The following is a 22470-nucleotide window of genomic DNA, read 5'->3' on the forward strand; positions in this document are numbered from 1 at the left end:
CAGAATGTAATTTTACATATTGTGTTCAGGCTTCCTCAGGTTTCTTTTCACAATATTGTGTTCAGGCTTCCTCAGGTTTCTTTTCACAATATTGTGTTCAGGTTTCCTCAGGTTTCTTTTTACAATATTGTGTTCAGGCTTCTTCAGGTTTCTTTTCACAATATTGTGTTCAGGCTTCCTCAGGTTTCTTTTCACAATATTGTGTTCAGGCTTCCTCAGGTTTCTTTTCACAATATTGTGTTCAGGCTTCCTCAGGTTTATTTTCACAATATTGTGTTCAGGCTTCCTCAGGTTTATTTTCACAATATTGTGTTCAGGCTTCCTCAGGTTTCTTTTCACAGTTAAAAAAAAAAACATACTGGCAGGCCTGAATCAGCAGTCTGACAATTCCTGGGCTGGTTAGACCCATGATCCTATACATAAAAAAAACCTAAAATAACAGAATAAATGACATGCTGTACATTTATGTATTTCCCGCTTAATATGAAATGATGATACTGAGCTGAATCCCCGTTGCTATCGCTGTTATTAATATTTCATACAGACAGTTGCTAGTGTGCTTTATATTCTGGGGCAGTCTTTCTCAACTTTTTTTGCCCCGGGGGAATCCTTCAAATATTGTTCAGGTTTTGGGGAACCCCTGCTAAAAAATTATTATACCTGTAGGGTATTGCACCTTGATATGGTCAAAAAATTTCAAAAAGAATAAACAATGTAACCTATCCATCATATCTGACATCTAGGGAAGACCAATTGTATATACCCTTTGCTTTGTACATTAACATTATTTTCAGTAATAGTCTTAACCCCTTCCGTACCGCGTCATGTAAAATGACGTCGGCACAAATCCTTTCTCGATCCGGGCGGACGTCATATGACGGCGCCCGGATCTCCCCGCTACTGCGCAGCGCGGCGATCAGGGATCAGGGATGAGGCTCGTCCCTCGGACTGAGCCCAACCCCGATCAAGGTAAACAGCCAATGAAATTGGCTGTTTACCACGTGATCGGCTGTGTCAATCACAGCCGATCACATGAGCGGCTCCAGCGCGAGCCGCTCGTTCCTTCCTTAATGCGCGCCCCCGGGGGCGCGCAGCGTGGCGATCGGGGACGAGGCTCGTCCCTCGGACAGAGCCCATCCCCGATCTAGGTAAAGAGCCAATGAAATTGGCTCTTTACCACGTGACCGGCTGTGTCCAATCACAGCCGGTCACAAATGTCATCAGAGAACACGGTAACTAGCTGTCACCGTGTTCTCCTCCTCACACACTGATCCTGTGTGAGGAGGAGATTGTGGTAACAGCTAGTTACCAATCATAGTGCACCCCAAACACACTGATTGCCCCCCCCCCCCCCCAATAAAGAGCACCTGTCACTAGCCCATCAAAGTACCCGAGTACCTGTCACCAGCCCATCAGGTACTCAGATGACAGGTACTCGGGTACTCTGATGGGCTGATGACAGGTACTCTGATGGGCTGATGACAGGTACTCTGATGGGCTGGTGACAGGTACTCGGGTACTCTGATGATGGGTACTCGGGTACTCTGATGACAGGTACTCGGGTACTCTGATGACAGGTACTCGGGTACTCTGATGGGCTGGTGACAGGTACTCGGGTACTCTGATGATGGGTACTCGGGTACTCTGATGACGGGTACTCGGGTACGCTGATGACGGGTACTCGGGTACGCTGATGACGAGTACTCGGGTACTCTGATGACAGGTACTCAGGTACTCTGATGACAGGTACTCAGGTACTTTGAGTACCCGTCACCAGAGTACCCGAGTACCCGTCATCGGAGTACCCGAGTACCTGTCACCTACCCATCAGAGTACCCAAGTACCTGTCACCTACCCAACAGAGTACCCGAGTACCTTCCACCTGCTCATCAGAGTACCTGACACCTGAAGTACCCGAGTACTTGCCACCTGCTCATCATTACCCATCACTACTCATCAGTACTCATCAGTACCCATCAGTACCTATCACCTATTAGTATCAGTACTGATCATCCGTACCCATCAGTACAGTATCAGTATCACCTATCAGTATCAGTACTACTCATCAGTACCTATCACCTGCCTGTCACATGCCCATAAGAGTACCCGAGTACCTGTCACCTGCCTATCGGAGTACTCGAGTACCTGCCACTTGCTCATCAGTACCAGAGTACCTGTCACCTGCCCAACAAAGTAGCCGAGTACCTGTCACCCTTCATACAGCCACCATGTCTAAGTCCAAAAAGGTTAACATACGTCGTCCGTTTAAACCTAAATACCGGTGTTATGGCAGCAGATAGCTGCCATAACCCTGGTATTTTTTTAAACGGTGGACGGTTGGCTTTCTGATAAGGGTGGTCCCAGGGGCGGATTCGCCGCGGGATCACCCTTCCGGGGTGGTGGAATAGGTGCCCCCCCCCTCCCGCTGCATTCTGGTCCTTTTCCCCGCTTACCGGACCCGCCGGCAGCGGGGAAAACGATCCGGTCCCAGATCCTCACAGACAGGATGTCGAGTGAGGGCAAGCTTGCCCTCACTCAACTCTATGGTCTTGGAGGACCGGAGCTACGGCAAACGTCGTTGCCTAGCAACCAGTTTAAAGGTCCCTTTTTTTTTTTCATTTTATTTAATTTTTTTTTATTTTTTATTTTTTATTTTTTCTATCTTTTAGTGTACTTGTGAGATCTGAGGACTTTTTGACCCCAGATCTCACAAAAAAGAGGTCCTGTCGTGCCTTTTTCTATTACAAGTAATGTTTACATTTCTTGTAATAGAAATAAAAATGATCAATTTTTTTTTTTTTTTTTTAAAAACAGTGTAAAAATAAAAAATAATAAATAAAATAAATAGTAAAAAAAAAAAAAAAAAAAATTAAAGCGCCGTGTCCCCGCGAGCTCGCGCGCAGAAGCGAACGCATACGGAAACCCCGCCCACATATGTAAACAGTGTTCAAACTACACATGTGAGGTATCGTCGCGATCGTTAGAGCAAGAGCAATAATTTGAGCCATAGACCTCCTCTGTAACTCTAAGATAGCAACCTGTAGAAATTTTTAAAATGTCGCCTATGGGGATTTTTAAGTACCAAACTTTGTCACCATTCTGTGAGCGTGCGCAATTTTGAAGCATGACATGTTGGGTATCTATTTACTCGGCGTAACATTATCTTTCACATTATGGAAAACAATTGGGCTAACTTTACTGGTTTCTTATTTTTTAATTAAAAAAAGTGATTTTTTTCCCAAAAAATTGCGTTTGGAAGACCGGTGCGCAAATACGGTGTGATAAAAAATATTGCAATAATCTCCATTTTATTCTCTAGGGTCTCTGCTAAAAAAAAATATATAATGTTTTGGGGTTCTAAGTAGTTTTCTAGCAAAAACAACTGATTTTAGCTTGTAAACACCAAATGTCAAAAATAGGCCTAGGCAAGTGGCTAGGATGCATGATGATGCTCCTTGGATGTTTAGGCCCCTCTATATGGCTAGGCTGTGAAAAAGTCTCACACATGTGGTATTGCCATACTCAGGAGGAGTGGCAGAATGTATTTTGGGTTGTCATTTTTGCTATGTACATGCTATGTGTTAGGAATATCCTATAAATTGACAACTTTGTGTAAAAAAAAAAAGTTTTTATTTTTTTCCCACATTTTCCAAAAACTTGTGGAAAAAAAATGACATGTTCAAAGGACCCATAATGCCTCATAGAATATACGTTGGAGTGTTTGCTTTCCAAAATGGGGTCATTTTGTGGACTTTTCCATTGTATTGGTGCTCTAGGGCCTTGAAAAGTGTGATAGGTAGTAAGAAAGTTTTATGTGTATTTATGCTCCTAAAACGCCTTATGGTGCTACTTGGACGTGGAGTCTCTTTTTGTGGCCAGGCTGTGTAAAAGTCTCACACATGTGGTATCACCATACTCAGAAGGAGTAGCAGAATGAATTTTGGGGTGTCATTTTTGCTGTGTACATGCTATGTGTTAGAAATAGCTTATAAATTGACAACGTTTTGGGAAAAAAAAAGAAAAAAAAAATGTTTTCTTCATTTTCCCAAGAATTGTGGGAAAAAATTATAATTTCAAAAAACTCACCATGCCTCTTACTAAATACCTTGGACTGTCTACTTTACAAAAAGGGGTCATTTGGGGGGTATTTGTACTGTCCTGACATTTCAGGGCCTCAAGAAAGGAGATAGGCCATCAGTACATCTGGTGTGATCAATTTTCAGTAATTGGTACCATAGCTTCTAGACTCAATAACTTTCACACAGACTAAATAATATACACTAATTTGGGTTAATTTTACCAGAGATATGTAGCAGTATAAATTTTGGCCCAAATGTATGAAGAAAAATAAATTTTTTGCAAAATTTTATAATAGAAACTAAAAAAAAGTGTTTTTTTTGCAAAATTTTTGCTCTTTTTTTGCTTATATCACGAAAAAAAAAAAAACCCCAGTTGTGATCAAATACCACCAAAAGAAAGCTCTATTTGTGTGAAAAAAATGATAAAAATTTTGTTTGGTTACAGTGTAGCATGACTGAGCAATTGTCATTCAAAGTGTGAGAGTGCTGAAAGCTGAAAATTGGTCTGGGCAGGAAGGGGGTCTAACTGCTCTGTATGGAAGCGGTTAAAATGGAAAGAAAACTAGTAACAGAAAAATAACTACAGACATTAACCACTTGCCGTCTGCTTACGGTAATAGCACTGCAGCAAAGTGGTTCGTTATCGTCTGACGACGTAGATCTACGTCATCAGGCATTCCCCTTTCTCGGCGGCGCGCGCGCGCCGCCGGAGGTTCGCTCCCGCTGTATTCAGTCACAGCGGGAGTCGGGCCAGGGGAGGAGCGGCGGCGATCGCCGCTGCTCTTCCCCGATCGTCGGGGATCTAGTGTGGAGATCCGCCTGCTTGTGTAAACACAAGCGGGCGGATCTCCTAAGTGACAGGCAGGGTCAGATTGCAGGGTTCAGCATAGCTGAACCCTGGATCTGTCCTTGTGTCACACAGTCACCTCCCCCCACACACGTCAGTAAGCACCAGGCATACATTAACCCCTCCCTCTCCAATAAAATTAACCCCTTCCCTGCCAGTGTCATTTTTACAGTAACAGTGCATATATATAGCACTGATTACTGCAGTAATGTCACTGGTAACCCCAAAAGTGTCAAAAATGTCAGTCAAGGGTCCGATCTGTCCGCCGCAATGTCGCAGTCCCGCAAAAAAAAAAATCGCAGATCGCTGCCATTACTCGTTAAAAAAAAAAACACCAAAAATGACAGAAATCTTTCCCTTAGTTAGTAAACGCAATAACTTTTGCGCAAACCAATCAAAATACGCTTATTGTGAATTTTTTTACCAAACATAGGTAGCAGAAAACAAATTGGCCAAAAATGTAAAAAAAATTTGATTTTTACATTTTTTGGGGGGAATTTCATATAAAAAAATGTGAAAAATATTGTTGTTTTTTTTAAAATTTACGCTCTTTTTTTGTTTATAGCGCAAAAAGTAAAAATCGCACAGGTGATCAAATACCACCAAAAGAAAGCTCTGTTTATGGGAAAAAAAGGACGTAAATTTCGTTTGGGTATGGCGTCGCACGACTGCGCAATTGTCAGTTAAATTCGAACAGTGCTGAATCGCAAAAAGTGGCCCAGACATAAGACAGCAAAATCCTCTAGTGGTAAAGTGGTTAAAAAAGGTGGCGTTCCCTAACATAGTAGTTGGTGAAAAAAGTGCATCTTTGCATTGGTGGTCAATGTAACAATATCCTTCTTACAATGGTGGTTAGTAAAGGTGAGAGATCAATACCCCATTGCTCAAACCTTTATGAACCTTTCCCAAAGCAATCTTAGCAGGAATTTTAGGGTGCCACGGGATCCCTGGTAGAGAAAGGTTGTTCTAGATCTAATCATTAGCCAAATTCTGATCCAGCTGGTAGGTTAATTTGCATCTGCCAGGGCATGCACTAAAGTGTGTGTGTGAGTGGGACATTGAAAAGTAGATTTTACTGGGGCAGGAACTACTGGCAATGGTAAAATATGATCAGCAAACATGCATAATGTGTGTTTTCTATATTAACCACTTTACCACCGGAAGATTTTGCTGTCTTACGTCCAGGCCACTTTTTGCGATTCGGCGCTGTGCAACTTTAACTGACAATTGCGCGGTCGTGCGACGCCGTACCCAAATGAAATTTACGTCCTTTATTTCCCACAAACAGAGCTTTCTTTTGGTGGTATTTGATCACCTGTGCGATTTTTACTTTTTGCGCTATAAACAAAAAAAGAGCGTTTATTTTGAAAAAATAACAATATTTTTAACATTTTTTTTATATGAAATTCCTCCCAAAAAATATGTAAAAATCTAATTTTTTTTACATTTTTGGCCAATTTGTTTTCTGCTACCTATGTTTGGTAAAAAAAAAATCACAATAAGCGTATTTTGATTGGTTTGCGCAAAAGTTATTGCGTTTACTAACTAAGGGAAAGATTTCTGTCATTTTTGGTGTTTTTTTTTTTTTAACGAGTAATGGCGGCCATCTGCGATTTTTTTTTTTTGCGGGACTGCGACATTGCGGCGGACAGATCGGACCCTTGACTGACATTTTTGACACTTTTGGGGGTACCAGTGACATTACTGCAGTAACCAGTGCTTTATATATATGCACTGTTACTGTAAAAATGACACTGGCAGGAAAGGGGTTAATTTTATTGGAGAGGGAGGGGTTAATGTATGCCTGGTGCTTACTGACGTGTGGGGGGGGGAGGTGACTGAGTGAGTCAGGGACAGATCGCATGTTCAGCTATGCTGAACACTCCGATCTGTCACTACCTGTCACTTAGGAGATCCGCCCGCTGTGTTTACACAGGCGGGCGGATCTCCAAACTGGATTCCCCGACGATCGGGGAAGAGCAGCGGCGATCGCCGCCGCTCCTCCCCTGGCCCGACTCCCGCTGTGAATGAAAACAGCGGGAGCGCGCCTCCGGCGGCGCGCAAGCGCCGCCTACAGGGGGAGGAGTCCAGCGACGATAACGAGCCAGTAGAGGCACAGTGAGCGGACGTAAAGTGGTTAATGAGGGTAATATAAAGGCAGAATTGTCTGAGCTTGTCTCTTCATCCATTTTTATACTCCCAGTGGTCAAAATTAGATTTGCAAATCATCAACTACTGTAAATATTCTGTGGAAATGTAATTTGAACTATTGTCAGTATTTATAACTAAAGCAGATGCCAGAACATGCATTATGGTTTATTAAAGCATTTTACAGCATACAATCACAAATATACATAGCAAATATTACAGTATATTTATACTACACTAATATGCAAGCCAGCACCCCTAATTCATATATAGACATAATATAAAAAGGAGATTTCTACATTTCTATGTAAGCTTTTGCGCCATGCATTGACTGAGCAGCTTCATCATATCTCTATACAGTGGGGAAAACAATTATTTGATCCCCTGTAGATTTTGTAAATTTGCCCACTTACAAAGAAATGAAGGGTCTATAATTTTTATCATAGGTATATTTAAATGATAGAGACAGAATATCAACCAAAAAAAAAAAAAAAAATCTTAAAAAAAAGACATAATGCGAATGTTATCAATTGAGTTGTAGTTCAGTTAGTACAATAAGTATTTGATCACTAAGCAAAACATGACTTTGTACTTGGCGGAGAAACCCTTGTTGGCAAGTACAGAGGTAAGCCCCGTACACACGTACCGATTGTCGGCCATAAATATTCGGCCGACGACCGATCGGCCGATTGTAGGCTTGTTAGTATGATGCTTCCGACAGCCGACAGCGCATTTTTGGGCCGAACAGAATCTGGTGTGCAGGCATTAAAATTTTTGTTGGCCAACACCAGAACGGCCGATTGTTCGCCAGTCAGTACAGATTTCGGCCGACAGACAGCAGATGAGCAAGACTGGGCATGCTCAGAAAAGAAAAAAGACAAGGAAAGTTAACCATCACATGACATCACTTCTGCAGTCGGCTGTTGTTGGCCGACAAAATTCGTGTGCAGTCTTTTGCAGTTTTCAACAGACACGACAGCCCTGGACAAAAGACGGCCGATCGTTCGGCCGACGATCGGTACGTGTGTACGGGGCTTTACTCACTGAACTGCAACTAAATTTGTAACATTTGTATTATGTGTTTTATTCCTGGATTTTTGGTTGATATTGTGTCTCTATCATTTAAAATACACCTATGATAGAAATTATAGACCCTTCATTTCTTTGTAAGTGGGCAAACTTACAAAATCTACCGGGGATGAAATAATTGTTTTTCCCACTGTAAATAGGTCTTCACTTTAGCAGTGATGTCCATGGCTGGAGTGATGCTTGCTTATGGGGACATGGCTTCCAGAGCTGAATCCTCCCTTATGATGATGGTGGTGCTGGTGGTGGTGGTGGCCACTAGATTCATGGGACTTTCCTGAAGAATGGTGTTTTCCTCCAGTGCTGGAGTGCAGGACAGCTGAAACAAATAGAAAGGTTATGTCATTATGGTTAGCTTTGCCATTCCAGGCAGTATGTAAATACATGTTAAGGCAATGTCAGTCGGAAGATAATGCGCTATTATAAAGCCAGCAAGTCTACTCAAATTTTCTTCAAGGGTGAAGCCCCATACACACGTACCGATTGTCGGCCGAACGTTCGGCCGTCTTTTGTCCGGTGCTGTCCTGTCGGTTGAAAAGTGCTAAAGACTGCATACGAATTTTGTTGGCCAACAACAACCGACTGCAGAAGTGATGTCATGTGATGGTTGACTTTCCCTGTGTTTTTTCTTCTCTGAGCATGCCCAGTCTTGCTCATCTGCTTTTTGTTGGCCAAAATCTGTACTGACTGAGGAACAATCGGCCGTTCTTTGTTGGCCAACAAAAATTTTATAGCATGCACACCAGATTTTGTTCGGCCGAAAAGTCGCAGTCGGTTGTCGGAAGCATCATACTAACAAGCCGACAATCGGCCGATCGGACGTTGGCCGAATATTTACGGCCGACAATCGGTACGTGTGTACGGGCCTTAAGTATACATTAATTAAAGATTCATTAACCACTTCTGGACTCTAAGGATTGGCCCCCCTTGGATGACCAGGCCATTTTTTGCGATTCTGCATTGCATTACTTTAACGGACAATTGCCCGGTCGTGCGACGCTGTACCAAAATAAAATTGATGTCCTTTTTTTCCCACGAATAGAGCTTTATGTTGGTGGTATTTGATCAGATCACCTTTGCGAGTTTTATTTTTTTTTGCTATAAGAGGGATAATTCTGAAAAAAAAAAAAAACAATATTTTTCACTTTCTGCTACCGTATATACTCAAGTATAAGCCTAGTTTTTCAGCACATTTTTTTGTGCTGAAAACGTCCCCCTCGGCTTATACTCGAGTCAAGGGAAAAAAAAAAAGTCCCTGGCCGCTCCGACGGGCTTAAGCTTTAAAAATGGTGCCGCCCGTCGCATACATGTCACCGCGCACGCGCCGCCGCCGCTCGGGAGAGGCCGGGAATAGCCGAAAGTATACGAGCGGCGGCGGCGCGTGCGCAATGACGTGTCGGCGACGGGCGGCGCCATTTTTAAAATGAAGGCGCCTCTGGAACAGGTAAATGAAACAGCTTCACTACCTGCCATTATGCAGGGCTGCGGGCATACTACAAGGGATGCAGTGCTGCGGGCATGGTCCACCTGTACCATGCCCACAGCACTGCATCTCCTGTAGTATGCCCACAACCCCGGATCCTCTTGTACCATGCCAGTACCCTGCATTCTCCTGCACCATGCCAGTCACCCTGCATTCTCCTGCACCATGCCAGTCACCCTGCATTCTCCTGCACCATGCCAGTCACCCTGCATTCTCCTGTACCATGCCAGTCACCCTGCATTCTCCTGTACTATGCCAGTCACCCTGCATTCTCCTGTACCATGCCCGCTGCCCTGCATTCTCACCCTAGGCTTATACTCGAGTCAATGATTTTTCCCATCTTTTTGTGGTAAAAGTAGGGGCCTCGCCTTATACTTGGGTCGGCTTATACTTGAGTATATACGGTATATAACATTCCCCAAAAAAAAAATTAAAAATCAAAAATTTTCATCCTTTTAGGCCAATTTGTATTCTACTACATGTTTTTGGTAAAAAGAAATCACAATAAGCATATTTTGATTGGTTTGCGCAAACGTTATCGCATCTACAAACTAGGGGAAAGATTTATGTCATTTTTATTCATTTTTATTTTTTTACTAGTTATGGCAGCAATCTGTGATTTTTAATGTGGCTGCGACATTGGTGGACAGATCAGATCCCTAACTGACATTTTTGACACTTTTGGGGGTACCAGTGACATTACTACAGTAATCAATGCTAAAAATATGCGCTGTTACTGTAAAAATTACATTGGCAGGGAAGAGGTTAACCTAGTGGGTGATCACAGGGTTAAATGTGAGCCTAAGGGTGTGTTTACTAACTGTGGGGGGAGGGGCTTGTGAAATGACCATAGAGACCTGTGATCCTATATAGAAGGATCACAGGCTCTCTGTGATAATTTCAGAGAAAAGAATGGTCGGCTTTGTTTACAACTGCTGACCGTTCTTCTCTCTCAGTGGGGAGCGATCGTCCCTCTGCAGCACCAAGCGTTTGACTGACGTAGGGCTATGTCAGTTCACGCAGGAGGGCCAGCCTGCTGTAAATGCCGGCAGTCTGGAAGCGTTTAACCCACCCTTTCCTAGTCCTCCTATCTCTATATTTTAGAATAGATAGGTGAAGTTAGTTTCAGATGGCCTCTGGTTGCTTGAAATTAGAAACTGCATATCATAATCTTTGCAATGCCATCTTAAGAGCATTATAGGCCCCCGGGCAATGCAGTGCACTGGGGCCCTGCCTAAACAATCACCCATGAGAATAAAAATGTATATTATCGATAAGGCAATATTTATTGGTACAGCAGTGCCAGGCTAATGACAGCTTCCAAGTTGGGCGGCTGGGTCCAATGAACACACACACGGACGGGAGTCAGACCCGACTGTCCTGTGTGTTCCTGTTCCCATGGAGGTGGACAGTTGTGGGCTCCCCCTCCACGGCTCAAGTGGCCTGACAGCAGCGCAGGGCCGACAGGTGCTTGTCACCTGCTAAGTTCGGCGGCGGAATGCACACGAGAGTCGGAACTAATGCTTGGCTGGGGCTGGGTCGCTGGGCAGGTGGGGCCCCCCAGGCAAGTGGGGCCCCTGGGCAACTGCCCAGCATGCCCATTCGGTAAGATGGCCCTGAGTCTTTGTACAGTATTATTAACCCCAAAAACATTAACTCATAATAGTTTTGGGTATAGTATCTGTGGTAAAAATAAATACCGTAAAAGAAATGAATAATTATTCATTAGTAAACAATCTATATTCTAAATATTTCCACACTAAATGCGGGAGGTGTAGAATCCATATCAATACTGTATGTGAATTTGCACTATAGGTTTTTATTATATATGGAACAAATTGTTTTACTTACAAATGTTTACATGGCCCTCTGCACCTATCCTGAAAAAGAGAAACATGAACAGAATTTTAGCATGAATTTCATTTTGTAAATTTTTTTTTCTTACGCCTATGATCATTAACTAGTAAATAAGATATGAACAGACTATCAGGCAGAAACTAGAGAACTAAAATGTATTTCTTACATATAAAGAAAATGCAGACTCCTCGGTTCTGACCCTTACATACAATTCCTGTCCATTTATTTATTTATTATTTATTTTATTTCAGGTACTTATATAGCGCTGTCAATTTACGCAGCGCTTTACATATACATTACACTTTCACATCAGTCCCTGCCCTCAAGGAGCTTACAATCTAAGGTCCCTAACTCACATACACGTAGGGCCAATTTTTTTTTTTTTTTTTTATACAGGATCCAATTAACCTACCAGCATGTCTTTGAAGTGTGGGAGGAAACTGGAGTTCCCGGAGGAAACCCACGCAGGCACAGAGAGAACATGCAAACTCCAGGCAGGTAGTATCGTGGTTGGGATTTGAACCAGCGACCCTCTTGCTGCTAGGTGAAAGTGCTAACCACTACACCACTGTGCTGCCAATTTTGAATATTACTGCCCAATTGTGACAGAAGAGCAAAAATATTTATGTCTGAAGAAATATACAACTTTTGCAGACCCCCGGTCTAATAATACTCTTGAGGCCAGGGCCGGTGCTTCCACTAGGCAAACTAGGCAGCTGCCTAGGGCGCATTGCCACCTAGGGGCGCAGCCACGAGTCAGCACTCACGCTCCATCATGAATGATCCTTGTGAGCTGAGGAAAGGGGCGGCAGTGGGGGAGGAAGAAGGGACAGAGGAAGATGCCAGGTGTCTGGGGCAGTGGCAGAACTACCAGGCCCTGGCTTTCAACCATTGTTGGGGGAGCCCCAAGGGGCAGTAAAGGAGCCCACCGGAGTGCTAGCTGCATAAAGATCCTCTTCGTCTGGAGCTGAGCGGCCTAATCCCTGGGCGGGAAGTGACTCTCTAATCTGAGCTGGTGGGCAGCCATTAGGTTCCTTGGGTCGGTATTAAGCAGGGAGTGGAGGAGAGCTGAACCTGAGCCGGAGCTCGGCACTGGATGGCGGCACCTTTACTGGAGCAGAAGCGAAGAGGCAACAGAATGGTCTGAGGATGTTGGTGATGAAGAAGGTGCGGAGCTCTCTGACTGCTGCTTCTCCCTCCACCAGGAGGTGAGCACTGTGGTCCAGGAGAGGAGCGTCCTGGGAGAAGGAATATGCAGGATCATGGTGAAGGGGGCAGAGTGCGGGCCACTCTCTTCATACTGCCCAGTGAGTGTCCCCAGAACAGGGAATCAGGGTCCCTGGGTGTGAAATGGAGTATCCCTGGTGTGAAAGAGAATTGCGGTCACCAGGTATGCCATGGGGAATCTGAGTCACCAGGTGTGACATGGAGGAGAGGGGTCACAAGTGTAACAGGGGTTTGGGGTCACCAGGTATGCCATGAGGAATTGGGATCCCTGGGTGTGCCATGGGGGATTGAGGTCCCTAGGTGTGACATGGAGGAACATCAGGGTCTCCGGGTATGACATGGAGGATCATCAGGGACCCCTGATGTGACATAGAGGAACATTGGGAACACTGGGTATGACAGCATTACTTGGAGGAAACAATCAGATCAGGGTCACTGGATATGACATAGAGCAGTTTTTAACCCCCTTCCCTTTTTATTTATTTTTTTGGGGGGGGCGCAAGTAGCTGATCTTGCCTAGGGCGTAAAACAGTCTAGCACCGACCCTGCTTGAGGCCCATACTGAAATGTACACTCTGGCTCTGCCACACGGCACTGCCATCCTGCTGCCCTGACTTTTCTCTGATGCAGCTAAATAACCCAGCTAGGTCACCTCCCTACCCCAATCCTGGCAATGGATAGTAGAAGAGCAGCAGCAGACTGATGAGGTAATCTCTTTGTTTTATCAACCAGTAAGCATGTTCCTTGCCTGACATCTGAAATAAATACCTGTGCTCTTCTCCTTCCAGCATTTTCCTATAAGTAGCAATCTCAATATCCAGAGCCAGTTTAACATTCATCAGTTCCTGGTAGTCTCTTAGTTGGCGAGCCATGTCCTGCTTGGCCTTCTGTAGGGCAGCCTCCAATTCAGACAATTTGTGCTTGGCATCCCTGACAGCAGCTTCACCGCTTTCCTCAGCTTCCCTGATGGCAGCTTCAAGTGCGGCACGCTAAAAATAAATTAAAAACATGCATTCTTTTTTTTTTTTTTTAATCTTGTAAATTGAGTATCTCCTGCTTTGTTTTATTTGAGTTCAATAAGCTTGACAAAATATAGAGGAGCAAAAAGGATCCTAATGAAACAAGTGCTGAAAATGTTCTATTAACCGGTTGCCGACCGCCGCACGACTATATACTGCGGCGGTCAGCCCCGGCCAGGCAAAGTGACGTACCGGTACGTCACTTGCCTGTCACTTCCTTGTGAGCCAATAGCGGGCGAGCGCGCGCGCAGCGGCTCGTTCACAGGGAAGTTAGTGCGTGTGACCGGTGGACCCGATGTCCGCCGGTCACTCGCCGATCGTCGGTACAGAGGGAGAAAGTCAGGCGGCTAGTGTAAACAAGCCGCCTGTCATTCTCCCCTGTGTAGAAACAGTGATCAGACGGTTCTACTATGTAGGACCGTTGATCACTGTTCCTACACTAGTAGCCACAGCCAATCACAGTAGAAAGCACGCCCCTAGGGACACACTTAACCCCTCCCTCCCCAATAAAATTAACCCCTTCCCTGCCAGTGTCATTTTTACAGTAACAGTGCATATATATAGCACTGATTACTGTAGTAATGTCACTGGTAACCCCAAAAGTGTCAAAAATGTCAGTCAAGGGTCCGATCTGTCCGCCGCAAAGTCGCAGTACCGCAAAAAAAATCGCAGATCGCCGCCATTACGCGTTAAAAAAAAACACCAAAAATGACAAAAATCTTTCCCTTAGTTAGTAAACGCAATAACTTTTGCGCAAACCAATCAAAATACGCTTTGTGCGATTTTTTTTACCAAAACATATGTAGCAGAAAACAAATTGGCCAAAAATGTTAAAAAATTTTGATTTTTACATTTTTTTGGGGGGGAATTTCATATAAAAAAAATGTGAAAAATATTGTTATTTTTGCAAAATTTACGCTCTTTTTTTGTGTATAGTGCAAAAAGTAAAAATCGTACAGGTGATCAAATACCACCAAAAGAAAGCTCTGTTTGTGGGAAAAAAAAGGACGTCAAATTCTTTTAGGTACAGCGTCGCACGACCGCGCAACTGTCTGTTAAAGTCACGCAGTAAAAAAATCGCAAAAAAAACCCTGGTCAGGAAGGGGGTAAAATCTTCCGGGGCTTAAGTGGTTAAAATGAATAATAAAACAATAATTTACATATTACAACCGAATTATACTTTCAGCAAGGTGATCCGAAATAAAAATTTAAAAATGGGAAGCAAAAGACATTTCTGGTCAATCTAAGCCCCCGTTCACACTGGGGCGACCTGTCAGGCGACCTGGTCCCCTCACAGGTCGCCGTAGGTCGCCTGCCATACAGAAGCTGTGGACCCGTTCTAATAGGAGCGACACAAGTCGCTCCGACTTAGAAAAAGGGTCCGGAGCTTCTTTGGGGCGACCCGGAGCGACCTGCATTAACTTCAATGTTATGAAGTCCGTGTCGGCCGCTCCGAGGTCGCGGGGCGAGCAGCGCGCTGCGACCTGTGAGGTCGCCCGGCAAAGTCGGGTCGCTGCAATGTGAACGGGGCCTAAATCTGAAAAAAGATAATATTAAACATTCATCTAAACAAGGGCTATGAAACTGTTAAAAACCCTAATCAGAGGTGCTAACAATATTGTAAAGTTGGTGATAAAATTATAAAAAACACTGGATTCATACCTGGGATTTGGCACATTCAATTTCACCTTTAAGCTTCTGAATTGTTCTATTGAGATCCGCAATCTCATTTTTGCTGTTCTGCAGATCATTTCCATTTCTTCCAGCTGCCAATCGCAGGTCTTCAAACTGTAGATAATAAAAAAAAATAAAAATTCTGAATATTTGTAGACACCAAATATTTAAATTTTGTTTGTAATTACATGCACCATTTTATTTGAAGACCCGTGTCTCATAGCCAACTGAATTCGTTATTATATCAAGATATAAAATTACTATTTTAAATATAAATTATCATAAGTAGAAGATAATGCCAGAAAAAAATAATTAACACAGATGTTTAAATAATATCTACCCCCCCCCCCCCAAAAAAAAAATAAAATAAAATAAAATTCAGATTACCTGTACTCTGATGTGGTGGCAGTATTATTTTCCTTTTCCATGCTAACATTTTCAGCAAGTAAGGCTGCATTCACATGTCAGCGTATGGATCCCGACGCGATTCCGCCCGCGATCCGGAGATTATTGCAAATCGCGGGACGCCTGTGCGTTGCCCGTGATTTGCAATAGCACCCCAAACGCTGTTGCCGCGATTTCCGCCTGCCGAATCACGGTAACATCGCGCAAAAAAAAATCGCGGGACGCATTACGCCCAAAAAAGTACAAGAGCTTCTTTGGAGCGTATTACGTCCCGCCATTCTTTTTGTGCGATGTTACCGCGATTCGGCAGGCGGAAATCGCGGCAACATCGCTCAGCGTTTGGGGGGCTATTGCAAGTCACGGGCAACGCACAGGCGTCCCGCGATTTGCAATAATCTCCGGATCGCGGGCGGAATTGTGCCGCGATCCATACGCTGACATGTGAATGCAGCCTAAATAAAATATGTGTTGATCTTGCCAGAAATGCAACAATGTTTGCTTTCTTATGTAAAATACTAACCCCAACCACTAACATAATAGAGATGGAGAAGAAGATATATTTGAAGTCATGGTAAAACCATGGCTCTCTACATAGATACAGTAGAGTGAGGGAAAAGAAGTGTGTTTTTTGCAGTATTACCAAGTGAAAAAGAAGAAAACGAATACAGGCACCACATCTAAGCAGCTGTAAAATGTAGTATATTGTATTTTTTGGGGAGGGAAGAGATGCTATTTATTGCGTTTTAACTTTAGGCTGAACTATACATAGCATATTATGTCATTTTCAAGGAAAAGGGTTGGCTGAAATCAAAATCTAAAATTATGATCTATTATACAGATGGCTTCAAGCTAGCCGGGTGGCAGTTTAATGGGAGTGGTTTCATAATTATCAATCAGCTGCAGCAGCTGCAGGACACTAGTGAGGAAAATTGCAGGGCCTGCATCCCTTTGGACATGTTCCTATTGGGGGTATCTCACTAAAAATGACATTTTTGTTGCAGGGGATGCCAGAAATCTGAATTGCATCTTAGTGCAGACTTCTGGGAAAAATCAGTGAGCCAATCACACAAACATGAAATTATTTTTCTGGGAGGTGGGCTGTACACATTCTGTGTACAGAACAGCTCAAGGTAGCCATATTGCATTGCATTTTCAGAAAATTACAGCAGTTGCAGATTGAAAAGGAAACGTCATTTTTTTAATAACATTCAATTATAATATGACTTTTGCCGCAATCTTATACGCTATATCATTTTTTCTTTATTTGCTATTTTTTTTCCCCCCACGAAAGTGGAGTTACCCTTTAAATCAATATATTGGTTTAAAATATACCTTGGCAGAATATCGGCTGTGGTGGACATATAAAAATTCCTCCTAATGACTTATTCAAACTATTCATGTCTAGCTGCTTACATCTATTCTTAATTACCAGAGTTGTATAAAGTACTCGAAACTGATACTTAAGTACAAGTGCTCGATCAAAAAGTGACTTGAGTAGAAGTGGAAGTGCTCGATCAAAAAGTGACTTGAGTAGAAGTACTAAAGTATTCAAGATTTTTTGTACTTAAGTATTGCAAGTAGTTTTTTTTTTTTTAATTTTGCTACTCAAGTACTGAAAGTAAAAGTACCAGTAGTTTTGAAAAAAAAATTGCTACTCAAGTACTGAAAGTAAAAGTACAAGTACTGTGTTATGTAGCTATTAACCACTTTACCACTAGAGGATTTTGCTGCCTTACGCCTGGGCCAGTTTTTGCGATTCGGCGCTGTGCGACTTTAACTGACAATTGCGCGGTTGTGCGACGCCATACCCAAACGAAATTTACGTCCTTTTTTTCCCCACAAACAGAGCTTTCTTTTGGTGGTATTTGATCACCTGTGCGATTTTTATTTTTTGCGCTATAAACAAAAAAACAGCGTAAATTTTGAAAAAATAACAATATTTTTCATATTTTTTTATATGAAATTCCCCCCCAAAAAAATGTAAAAATCAAAATTTTTTAAAATTTTTGGCCAATTTGTTTTCTGCTACCTATGTTTGGTAAAAAAATCACAATAAGCGTATTTTGATTGGTTTGCGCAAAAGTTATTGCGTTTACTAACTAAGGGAAAGATTTCTGTCATTTTTGGTGTTTTTTTTTTTTTAACGAGTAATGGCGGCGATCTGCGATTTTTTTTGCGGGACTGCGACATTGCGGCGGACAGATCGGACCCATGACTGACATTTTTGACACTTTTGGGGGTACCAGTGACATTACTGCAGTAATCAGTGCTATATATATGCACTGCTACTGTAAAAATGACACTGGTAGGGAAGGGGTTAATTTTATTGGAGAGGGAGGGGTTAATGTATGCCTGGTGCTTACTAACGTGTGTGGGGGGAGGAGACTGAGTGACACAGGGACAGATCGGATGTTCAGCTATGCTGAACCCTGCAATCTGTCACTGCCTGTCACTTAGGAGATCCGCCCGCTTGTGTTTACACAAGCGGGCGGATCTCCACACTCGATCCCCGACGATTGGGGAAGAGCAGCGGCGATCGCCGCTGCTCCTCCCCTGGCCCGACTCCCGCTGTGACTGAATACAGCGGGAGCGAGCCTCCGGCGGCGCAGGCGCGCCGCCGAGAAAGGGGAATGTCTGGTGACGTAGGTGATCACCGCCGCTCTTCCCCGATCGTCGGGGATCTAGTGTCTACGTCGCCAGACGATAACAGACCACTTTGCCGCAGTAGTGTTCATGTAAGCAGACGGCAAGTGGTTAAAGAAAGAAGTCAAAAGTTTGAACATCATATTGTTTTTTATTATTTCAAATGCAGCTTTTATTTATACATACAGTAGCATTTATTTCCGTATGCGCTGATAATACACATGTTTTGATCTTCATGAAACCTGCCATCTACTGTTCTGGCAGTGGTCATTTTTATAATAGTAACGAGTAACTATGCAGCACAAAAAAAAAAAATATCGGAGTAGAAGTATTGAACTCATTGAAAAAATGTAGTGAAGTAAAAGTGGAAGTAGGAGAAAAAAATTCTACTCTAGGAAAGTACAGATACCGCCTTTCAGTACTTAAGTACAGTAGTGAAGTAGTTCTACTTAGTTACTATACATCTCTGTGAATTACAATGCATGATGATACCTGTGGCCTTGTAGCTCTAATGATAACACACTCACCCTGGATTGGTACATGGCTTCTGCCTCTGCTCTGCTTCTGTTAGCAATCTCTTCATATTGAGCTCTGACATCAGCGATGATACCATTGATGTCTAGGTCTCGGCTGTTGTCCATGGACACAAGAACTGAAGTGTCTGAAATCTGTGCTTGGAGTTGATTGATTTCCTGCAAATTTAGAAAATATGTACATCAACTACATTACAGAATTATAAATGAATTAGGGAATGTGTTTATGGCCCAGCATTATTTACCGCATCATACAGGGTTCTAAGGAAGCTGATCTCATCGTTCAGGGAGTCGGCCTTGGCCTGAAGTTCAGCTTTGTTCATGAAAGCAGCATCAACATCCTAATGTTAGAAAGACAGTTATTAGTGTTGTTTTAACAGACAATAAGACCCCGTTCACACTGGGGCGACGCTACTTGCCGGGGCGACCTCACAGGTCGCGGTGCGCAGCTCGCACCGCGACCTCGGAGCGGCCGGCATGGACTTCATATCATTGAGGTCAATGCAGGTCGCTCCGGGTCGCCCCAAAGAAGCTCCGGACCCTTTTTCTAAGTCGGAGCGACTTGTGTCGCTCCTATTAGAACGGGTCCACAGCTTCTCTATGGCAGGCGACCTACGGCGACCTGTCAGGCGACCAGGTCGCCTGACAGGTCGCCCCAGTGTCAACGGGGTCTAAAGAAAACTTTGACTCATTTTAAAATGTTTACCCTCTTCAGAGAAACAAATTCATTCTCAGCTCCTGTTCTTCTGTTGACTTCATCTTCATATCTGTAAAAAAGACATTTTTATTTTCTCATATGTCCTTTACATGCTAAGCAATCTGTAAATTGTAAACTGTTTTTTTTTTTATCTATTTTTTGTAATATTTCTATTGCTAATCTTTATGCCTTCAACCCTTGTTTAGTTTTATTAAAATTCTAAACAACTTGAGTCCCCAGTGCCAATTTAAAATGGTGTGAGTAGAGTGGTTAATTATCCCAGTGCTGTTTTTAAAATGTCAAGTTGGAGGGGCTTTTAAACTAGGAGACGGGGGGGAGGGCTCAGAAGTAGAATCAGTCAGGAGGGAGCAATGGACTGAAGGCAGTGGTAGGGTCAGCAGCGACAGTAGGTCCATAACGTCAATTGGCAGGTCTGTGCGGGAGAACCTCAGACCAAACAGGTATAAACATAATCACCATTCACGCTTAACTTCCGTAAAACTAAGAGGGGTATATGCTAATGCCAGGAGCCTAGCTAATAAAATGGATGAGTTGGAAATGTTAGTACATGAGGAGGACATAGACCTTGTGGGAATAGCGGAGACTTGGTTCGACCCCTCACATGACTGGCTGGCCAATATCCAAGGGTATTCGGTGTACCGGAAGGACAGGGTAGGAAAAAGAGGGGGAGGGGTATGTCTCTATGTCAAGAACAATGTAAGGGTGATAGAGAGGAGCGACATTACGGAAGGGATGAGTATGGAGTTAGAATCAGTGTGGGTAGAACTCCATAGGGAAGGAGAAAAGGGAAAAGTAATTGTGGGGGTTTGCTATAGGCCACCTAACCAAAGGGAGGAGGTAGAGCTGGAATTTTTAGCACTAATGGGTAAAGTGGCAAAGCTAGGATCAGTCATCATATTGGGGGACTTCAATTATCCCGACATTGACTGGGAAGAGGGAACTACACACTCACAGAAGGCCAGTCTATTCACGGAAACCTTACAGGATAATTACATGTCTCAGTTGGTGGATCACCAATGACCCAGACCTAATCTCGGAGGTAGGAATCCAGGACAACCTGGGCTCTAGCGATCACAGGATGATCACATTTAGTATAAATAACAATATAACAAGGCAAGTGGGGAACATAAGAACCCTAAACTTCAGAAGGGCAAACTTTCCAAAATTGTACTCCTTGATGGAAAGGATAAACTGGGACTGAACCCTGGGATCCCTGACAACAGAGGAAAAATGGGAATGCTTTAGGAACATATTAAGCAAATGCATCTTGCAGTGCATTCCTATAGGAAATAAATTTAGAAGAGACAAAGCCAAACCTGGCTGGCTAAACCGTAGCGTTAAAAAACTTATTAGGGGAAAAAAATTGGCCTTCAAGAAATATAAATCAGAGGGCACAGTATCGGCTTTCATACAATACAAGGAGGCAAATAAGAAAAGTAAACACGAAATCAAGATGGCTAAAATCAACTTTGAGAGACAAATAGCGGAGGATAGTAAAAAAAACCCAAAGAAATTCTTTAAATATATCAACAGCAAAAAAACTAGGGCAGAGCATATTGCACACATAATTAACGATGATGGGAGGATGGTTACAGAAGACACTGAAAAAGCAACCATGCTGAATGCTTTTTTCTCGTCAGTCTTTACACAGGAAACGGGGGGGGGGGGTACACTGACCATGACTGTATGGCTAGTAGTAATACACAGGACTTGCCACTATGGCTAACAGAGGGTGAAATCAGGAAAAGGCTGGATAAACTTAACACAAACAAATCACCAGGCCCAGATGGCGTACATCCGAGAGTACTCAAGGAACTCAGTAAGGTTATATCCAGACCACTGTTCCTGATCTTTGCTGACAGTATTAGGACAGGAGATGTACCAGGGGATTGGAAGAAGGCTAACGTGATTCCGATATTCAAAAAGGGGCAGAGGCATATCCCGGGAAATTATAGGCCTGTCAGTCTGACATCAATAGTATGTAAACTTCTGGAGGGGATGATAAGGGACTATATTGTAGAGTTTGCTAAAAACAACAACATCATCAGCAGTAATCAGCACGGGTTTACAAATGGGCGTTCTTGTCAAACCAATCTCTTAACATTCTACGAGGAGGTGAGCTGTGAGCTAGATAGGGGGAGACCAGTGGATGTGGTGTACTTGGATTTCGCTAAGGCATTTGATACAGTTCCCCACAAGCGCTTAATTTATAAAATAAGGTCTGCAGGTATCGACAGCAGGGTTTGCTCTTGGATACGGAACTGGCTAAAAGGGCGTGTCCAAAGGGTGGTAATAAACAGCGCATACTCAGACTGGTCTGAGGTAGTAAGCGGGGTGCCCCAGGGCTTGTTCAATTTATTCATAAACAGTATTGAGGTCGGGGTCAGTAGTTCGATATCAGTTTTTGCAGATGACACAAAATTGGCCAGGGCAATAACTACACAGCATGAAGCAGATATCCTACAGAATGACCTGGACAAAATAACGTAGTAGGCAACGACATGGCAAATGAGGTTTAATGTGGAGAAGTGTAAGGTTTTGCACTTGGGGACTAAAAACATAAAAGCACAATACACGTTAGGAGGGGAACCCTTTGGGGAATCAAAAATGGAGAAAGATCTGGGAGTCTTGGTTGATGATAGATTAGGCAATAGCATGCAATGTCAAGCGGCAGCTGCCAAAGCCAACAGAATATTAGCATGCATAAAGAAAGGGATGTATTCCAGAGATAAAACTATAATCCTTCCACTT

General features: G+C 43.3%; 1 protein-coding gene across 1 annotated transcript in view; it reads right to left on the bottom strand.

Moving 5' to 3' along the window:
- Positions 1-8312: 8312 nt before the first annotated feature.
- The window catches only part of LOC309554928 (keratin, type II cytoskeletal cochleal-like), a gene marked incomplete at both ends in the record, with an annotated part of 23105 nt that continues 8947 nt past the window's right edge, over positions 8313-22470 (bottom strand). Inside the window, 7 exons of the mRNA XM_082256665.1 lie at positions 8313-8479; positions 11495-11523; positions 13496-13716; positions 15409-15534; positions 18996-19160; positions 19247-19342; positions 19708-19768. Coding sequence (XP_082112791.1) covers positions 8313-8479; positions 11495-11523; positions 13496-13716; positions 15409-15534; positions 18996-19160; positions 19247-19342; positions 19708-19768 — 865 coding nt within the window. The remainder of the gene's footprint in view (positions 8480-11494; positions 11524-13495; positions 13717-15408; positions 15535-18995; positions 19161-19246; positions 19343-19707; positions 19769-22470) is intronic.

This window comes from Pelophylax lessonae (genome assembly GCF_965119305.1).
Source record: "Pelophylax lessonae genome assembly, chromosome: 4".
Lineage (NCBI taxonomy): Eukaryota > Metazoa > Chordata > Amphibia > Anura > Ranidae > Pelophylax > Pelophylax lessonae.